General features: G+C 38.8%; 1 protein-coding gene across 1 annotated transcript in view; it reads left to right on the top strand.

Annotated features, from left to right (window-relative positions):
* Positions 1-4,823, top strand: part of LOC309554105 (nuclear receptor ROR-alpha A-like) — a gene marked incomplete at its 5' end in the record, with an annotated part of 701,167 nt that extends 696,344 nt beyond the window's left edge. The window contains 2 exon segments of the mRNA XM_082255651.1: positions 1,286-1,398; positions 3,469-4,823. Of these exon segments, the coding sequence (XP_082111777.1) occupies positions 1,286-1,398; positions 3,469-3,633 (278 nt within the window). The 3' untranslated portion in view covers positions 3,634-4,823.
* Positions 4,824-8,127: the final 3,304 nt, after the last annotated feature.

Genomic DNA, 8,127 nt, shown 5'->3' on the forward strand with positions numbered 1-8,127 from the left:
GGACTGAATGAAATGTCTTAGTATCAAAGTTTCTAAAGCTGGGAGGACTGCTGACATGGAAAATTGTAGCTCGTCTCCGACCTAAGAAATATTCTGGGGTTGATTTTAATAAAACCAGAGAGTGCAAAATCTGGCGCAGTTCAGTACAGAAACCAATCCGCTTCTAGGTGTTTTTTTTTTTTTTTTTTTTTGTCAAAGCTTAATTGAACAAGTTCAAGTTGATTGGCTACCCTGTACATCTGCACCAGATTTTGCACACTCCAGTTTTGGTAAATATAGTGGTTCTGAAATGATATTGGGATTATGTTAAACTAGAACTTTAGGCAAAACGTTTTTTTTTTTCACTTTGGATAGACTAAGGGAGGTTTATAATCCCTGTCCGATTATTTTCGCCATCTGTGTCCCATCGCAGAGATTTCCCTACCCTTCCTCTCCCATATCCAAACAGGAAGTGAGTGGAAATCCCTGCAAATTAGGGAATCTCTTAGGGATCTCCAGGTCACCAGAAATAGTGTCCCACATAGGAAGATTTTCCCTCCTATTACTTTTCTGGGGACAACCCAAAATTTGATATTTTCTTTTTCTTTCAATGTTAGTAAATAGGACAAATTATAGAAAATCTCCTTAACAGGGGGCACAGACAGCAATAAAAACTGACAAGCGTTCTAATCTCTCTGCATTCCATCCAAAACTGAAAAAGGTTTTGCCTTTAGTTAAACTTTGCGGTCAATTTAGATGTAAATGATAGTGCAATGAATTGCATTAAAACAATTGAGTTCTAGCATTGGGTTTATACATTGTAAGGAGCATAAAGAGATGCTTGACTTCTATATTTGCAATCTGCCCTTAGCAAACTACTTTATATGGGTTTGGGATTAGCAAAAAAACGCATTATATATAATGTCGCTCTCTCCTATCAGCTGATTCTGGGTCACAGGAGAGCAAAAGTAAGTGCACTGTGAACTACAAGAGAAGTATGACCAAAAATAGCTTTGGCCATACTGCTTACTCTGTACAAAAATTGCATCAAATGTCTTTGGTCACAGCTATTTATTTAGTCTGTGCTAACACCTCTAATCCTACTGTGACAAATAAAATAAAAAAAAATCTGTACAAATGGAAAGAGAATTAATAATTCAGGCACTTTTGATGTGTTCGTTACTTGATTAACACATTTTTGTCCTTAGTCATTGACACACATGACTGAAGGCTGAGCAGTGGTACCTTTTTAGTCTGTACTTTATGCCAAATAATAATAATGGTTTTATGATGTCACTTTTCTAAGATCGGTCATGGCTACAGGAGAAACTGAAGATTGAGAAACTCCAGCAGAAAATCCAGCTCACACTGCAGCATGTTCTTCAAAAGAACCATCGTGATGATGGAATTCTAACTAAGGTAAGGCCACATCCTTCAGTCTTATTCAGTAAACATAGCAACCCATAATAACTGAACAGAATTCACTTTACTCAAGTCAGACTGGGATAAGAGTAGGACTTTATGCACTGCACATTGGTCCTCTGAAATATGTTTTATTGAATAAGCTCAAAAGTTAGTGGAACTAAACCCTCCTGTCCTTTACAGCGAAGGAAGATGCCATCTTAGATTCGTTTTGACACCAGCTATTTGATGACTTGACAGTTTAGTTGAGTTCAAAATGCAACAGTGGCAGTTATCCATTCATGGCATGCCTTGAATGTAACAGTTTTGGGAAACCCTTAAATAGATGGGTTTTTATTTCCCCTTTTAAGAGCTCATTTGGGGAGTAGGTATGTAAAGGCTTGTTTGCACTGTGTTGGTCTCTGAAAAGCAATTTGTGGTGGAATGCTTTTTGGAGGGCAGGGACAGGAGATGCTGACAGACCTTCGGGAGGCAATACTGCCTCCTTGAAGGCCTGTGGCTTTTTTTTTTTTTTTTAATGGAAATACCACCTGGGTCATGTTCTGCGGCAGTATGCAACAGGAGGATAATTTTTGCATAGCGGCCACTGCATGTTTGTAACCACATCTGGCTGCCATTGGTCAGAGGGCATTAAAACCACCGTTCATCCAGTATAAAGAAAGCCTTAGTGGTACAGGTTATCTCTTGGGTTCTGGGGCTAAAAGGACATAGTGTCCATATTTCATTAACCCCCCAGCCCATAGTGTGTGTGTGTGTGTGTGTGTGTGTGTGTGTGTGTGTGTGTGTGTGTGTGTTTTTTTTTTTTTTTCTTTTGTGGGTGGGGGGGGGGTTTGGGTTTCTTCTTTTTTTTTTTTTTTTGAAGCATCGAGAAGTGTGAACATTTGTGATGGTGGTTTTTTGAAGTAGGTCTTTAAGCTTTTCTGGGATAAGCATTGTGCTGGCTAGTTTTAATTTGTTACTTTGGAACCTTTATAGATGTTCCTAAATTATTTTCATGGGAGTACCCAGAAGTCTACTATACTATTTATATTACATACACTGTGCTCTTGTAGTGATTTTGTTCCAGCAGCTGAACTTTTGGGTATTCAGGGTTCACATGGATGTTTACTACATGCATCCATATGATATGTGTGGTTTTATAGAAATGTCAAAGAACTCGGTCCAAGCATGTCTGGAATATTGCCACAGATGTCCAAGGTTGTGGAATGGAGAGCCAGCATGTTGGAGTACACCAACCAGCAATACCCACGAGTCTGTCGGGCTAGGAATATGGTATATTTCATTGATAAATTGTGGCACTGCTATCTTCATCCCTGCTTGCCTAGTTAGTTGCTGACCTGAGCAAACACGCAGCCAATAAAGTGTTGGGACACCTGACATGGATACTTATTCTTGATTATTCACTCTCAAAATACTTAAAGATAAAATGCAGTCTCTAAAGGATCATTAGAAACAAGTCAGAAATAGATTATAATCTCAAATTAATGAGTTTGAATGCATCAAGCCACCTTTATAAATGCATTGAGTTTGATTTACTAAAACTGCAAATGCTACCATGCACAAGTGCAAAATCTGGTGCACTTGTGCATGGTAGCTAATCAGCTTCTAACTTCAAGTTGTTCAATTAAGCTTTGACAAAAAAAAAAATGGAAGCTGATTGGTTTCTATGCAGAGCTGCTCCAGCTTTAGCAAATCAACCCCCATAGTGTGATGAGGTTGGTGTGGAGTGGCCTGCACAGAGACCTGACCTAAACCCTACTAAACACCATTATGATTAATTGGAATGGCTACTGTGAGCCAGGTCTTTTCATCCAATGGTACAATGTCCCATGCACATACTACAAATTTTTGTGCAAAACCTAACCCCCCCACCCCACCCACCTTTAATAGAGTTGTTCAGTTTGGCAGGTTTGCGATATAACCGGACCACTGGTGTATATCTTCATTAGTTGGTCTTATATAAGGTCATATGTAGCTGCTTAAACAGTCACTGGAACTATCCACGTTTGTGTCTCTGTATTGTTTGTATTTACTTTATAATGCAAGTCCTCGTTTTTTATATTTCAGTTAATATGCAAAGTCTCTACGCTACGTGCGTTGTGTAGTCGCCACACGGAGAAACTCATGGCGTTTAAAGCAATATATCCAGACATTGTGAGACACCACTTCCCTCCCCTCTACAAGGAACTCTTTACCTCTGAATATGAGCCAGCCATGCAACTGGAGGGATAGAACAGCCCGCTTACTGTTCATACCTGGAACAAGCAACCGCTTCATAAGAATCCAGCGTGCACACACGTGTGCATTTATACATGGGATAGAGGAACCAAGACACTTTACGCAAACCTGGGTGCAGGAGGAGAGTGGTGACATGCACAGACATTTTGTCCTTGACCTCTCACCCCCCCCCCAGGGTTATTGTTTACAAGAGGTAAAGGAGAGAATTTTAAGGACCAACTGCAGGGCAGGCTGGTGAGAAAGAACCACACCTGCATTTTAACCATGAGACTTCTAATGTCTCTAGCAATACAAGCAAAATAATATTTATATATAAATATATATGTATTACAGGGTACGTGGGCATGAACCTTTATATGGCTACAGAGATATTGTTTAAAGCGTAGGGCCCAGCTGTAGACTTATTCTGGTCTGTTTCCGTGTGGCACTTTTTTTATTTTATTTTTTTTTTGTTGCACCTTTTTATTAATTCCTACTGCTCTTTTTCCATTTGTTTAGTGAAATGTGTTTTATGTTTGTTTTTTAATGTATTTTGATGTACACATCAGGAATTTGCGACTTAGTGTAAAAGCAATAGATTATTAAGAGGGTGTTGGGGTGGTTGCTGCTGCTGTTTTTGTGCGAGTCGGGGGAGGGAAGATGCTGGTCCAGGTAGTTGCTTTACCGTTCCCATAAATCGGATCCTGAATGGGGTTGAAATAACTCCTACGTCAATGAGAACGGAGAGAGCAATCGTACTTGTTTGGAGGCATACAAGAGTAATTGGTGTGTGGCGTACTGCAGCGGAATAGACAAAGCACATTCGCCATTGTCCTATTTGTCACATTGTGTCACCAGGTGTCTTACAGCATCATACTCTTTTATTAGATCAGGTCTTTCTCTGTCACAAATACATCTTCTTGTATGTTCTTTTTTCTTTGAAATCCATATTCAGGAGGCTCTTGCATCATTATACTGTAAAAAAAAAAATAAAGTCATCTATAATTTCAGCTTATGATTCTGAGTGAGAGAATATTAAATTGACCTTGTCACTTGCTCAGAGAAACAAATCTGAAAGTACTCTCAAAAAAAGAGGCATAATTCACTTTCTAGCAGGTGGTATGCTGAAATATCAATCTGTGCACTGCTGCTATCTGATCCTTCTAGGGGTGTCCAATATTGGGGTTGATCTGCTAAAACTGGAGAGTGCAAAATCTGGTGCAGCTGTGCATGGTAGCCAATCAGCTTCTTTTTTTTGAATCAGAAAACATCTTTATTGAGAGAAATTCACATCACCACAGTAAACAACAAAACATGGTACAGGCATAATAGCAAGTAAGCATAGCAAATACGCCACAACCCCCCTTAAAGCAGGTAACCCCCAGCAACAATGCCAGTTACAGTATTACTTCCCACCAATCCACCCCCAGTGCATCAAGCAATCATCCCTCAGCAGCCCCAACCCATGTTCACACATTTAAGATAACAAACGGTCGAGGATGAGGTCAGTAGGAGCCATTCCCGGGCAGTTCAACCAAGCACCCCCTCATATTTTGGAGGATTTTTGCAGAGATCCCCTATGTTGGTATATAACCTTTTCCATTCTGAGAGTGCCCCCTATCTGCTCTAGCCACATCCTAAAAGTCGGAGGTTCAGGTGCAGTCCATTGTCGCAATATAAGTAAACGAGCTTGGAACAGGGCGCGGGAGGCCGCCTCCCGCAGGTATCGGTCTTCCACTTGTTGGTCCAGGATGCCCAGAAGGCAATGTTTAGGGTCCCCAGGTATATCTACTCCCAAGGTTCTATTAATAGCAGATCGCACCTCAGTCCAGTAGCCAATCAGCTTCTTACTTCACCTTGTTCAATTAAGCTTTGACAAAAAAACCTGGAAGCTGATTGGTTTCTATGCAGAGCTTCACCAGATTTTGCGTACTCCAGTTTTAGTAAATCAACCCCATTTACTTTTCAGTTGCTCTGGGACACATTGGGTTGATTTACTAAAATTGGAGATTCCAAATCTGCAGTTCTGCATAGAAACCAACTAGCTTCCAGGTTTTTTGTCAATGCTTTGGCAAAACTGAACAAGCTGAAGTTAGAAGCTGATTGGCTACCATGAATATCTGCACCATATTTCCCATTCTATGGTTTTAGTAAATCACCTTCATTGTGTTCTCCTCTGGCTGTGTTGGTTCCTTCCTGCAACCCCAACAACATACTTTGTTTAATATTCTTTCTATAGTGCCACAAGGTACTGCAGCACAAACCCATAAGAAATATAAAACATTGGGTAAACAAAATTATGGGGCCCAATTTTTTTGGTTTTGGTATGCATTGCCTTCCCTTAAGTAAAGCCTCCTGAATTACACTATACTAATTGCCACATATCCTAGCACTGCAAGTCTTGGATAGAAATTCTATGTAACAGTTTCTGTTGGTATAACAGCTGGAGTCATGGAAGCAAATGCTGCCAGTTCCGTGATCCTGGAGGGACCATGTTTGACCTTACTAAATTGCAGCCTTAGGTTTTGTGGGGCCTTGTGCAGTATTTTAATATTAATTCTCTCATCTCCTTTAAACCATTGCCCCAACCTTTTGACAGCCAAGCTTTCCTAATGCTTCTCATCGCTCTTCATAAGTTGGGGGATTTCCAGATGGCAGTCCTCCTTCCCCTCCCTTAGAGCAAATTCAGCTCTCCTAAAGCACTCTGTGCGACATGCTGCCCACTTTTTATTGATCCAGCTGTTTAAAGTTTTGAAGCTGAAATCATGTCATTTGCTTTGCATTTTGCTTGTAGCTATCCAAACAGCAGGAAGAGAGGAAGTTTTGACATGGACTTCTGTTCTATAACACCCGCCCACCCCATAAGTATTCTGGTGTTTTATAAGACCATAGAATGGGGAGAGGAAGAGGCTTAGGGTGTAGGTGCTTTTACTGAACCTAGAAGAGTCAGCACCCAGTGTCTACTGTATATATTATAATAAGCTGAATATCTAGGTGCTGTTGCCCACTGTAGGATGGGGCACCACCACCACCAGTTGCACTTAGCTAAAGCTGGCTATGAATAAAAGTTGTATTTCTTCAGTGTTAAAAATTGCATCAAATAGTGGCTTTTTGTAGAAATGTATAGAGCCCTGGTTCTCCGGTCCCAGTGGAGCTATATTGCTACAGCTTCCACCTTTGCTGGACACCTATATTACAGGACTGATAATAAAAGATGTTCATTTGGAATTTATTTCGCTTGGTGACACAATGACACAAAACGAATATATATATATATATATATATATATATATATATATATATATATATATATATATATATATATATATATATATATATATATAAATGGCATCTGTGTTGATTGCTTTGTTGTACAATCCCAAATAGCTATGTCCAATCAAATATTACAGGTGTGTTTGTGTGTGTGTGTGTATGTTTTTGGCTGCTTTAAGTGTTAATGATTAATTAAAGTGGGTAATGGATATAATTACAATATTTAATACAATGTTTGGACCACTTTAAAAAAGCATAATAATTAAAAAAAAGTATATTTTTTTATCCCTTATATAAATATTTAAAGGCACTTGAACTATTCCTGCAATAAAAAATGTGATTTGTTTAGTGGTCACAATGATAAAACAGATTTTTTGTAATGTGAAAAAAAAATGTTACAAACAAAACAATTGTACAAATTTTATAAGGATTCACAAAAAAAAAAATCAAAGGTAAGCTTTGTATTTTCAAGAACTGTCTCTGGTAAAAAAAAAAAAACAAAAATGCAAAAAAAGTGTTTCATTTTCTTAAATGTGCCATAGCCCAAATATCTTAGCTGTATACAGACATTGTAAAGTTGCAGGGTTTTTTTTAGGTTGTAATGCAAGGGTGAATATGCAGCAGTGAAAGGATGGGCCATTTTAATTGTAGAAGGCGTTTCAATTTTGGAAATATTAAAATGTTGTTTTTTTTTCAACCCTGCTTGAAGAAAAAGAAGGAAAACTTATGTAATTTTCAAAACCTAACCAGGATTTTTATAAATGTATTTTTACATGGACAATAGACCCAAACATACCTGCTTGTACTTGGACAAGCTCTTCTCATCTGCACTCTCAACCTCTGTTAAAGTCAGCATACTTGTGTAATACATATGGAGGAGATTAGGATTTCCCTACTTTTATTGCGAGTATTATATGCCTTGATCACCACTTTCCCAAATGTATTACTACTGCAAAGAGGTATTAGTGGAACAGAATAGGTGGCACAGTGTGGCATTGAGAAGCAGTGTTACACTCTGCCTTCTCCTTTTTCATTTACTATAGAAGTCAGAAAGCTTCAGATTTTCACTACAAAGTAATATTTTGGTAAGCTTTTTTTCAAGTGATCACTGACATTTGACATTGATCATTGGCTAAGAGATTGTTTGATTCACACTTCACTGTGCCTACGGCTTTAACAGATTATAGCAATGGTAGGGTACATATGAATGTGCAAGTTCAAACACATTTGCATGTA

Source organism: Pelophylax lessonae (assembly GCF_965119305.1).
Source record: "Pelophylax lessonae genome assembly, chromosome: 4".
Lineage (NCBI taxonomy): Eukaryota > Metazoa > Chordata > Amphibia > Anura > Ranidae > Pelophylax > Pelophylax lessonae.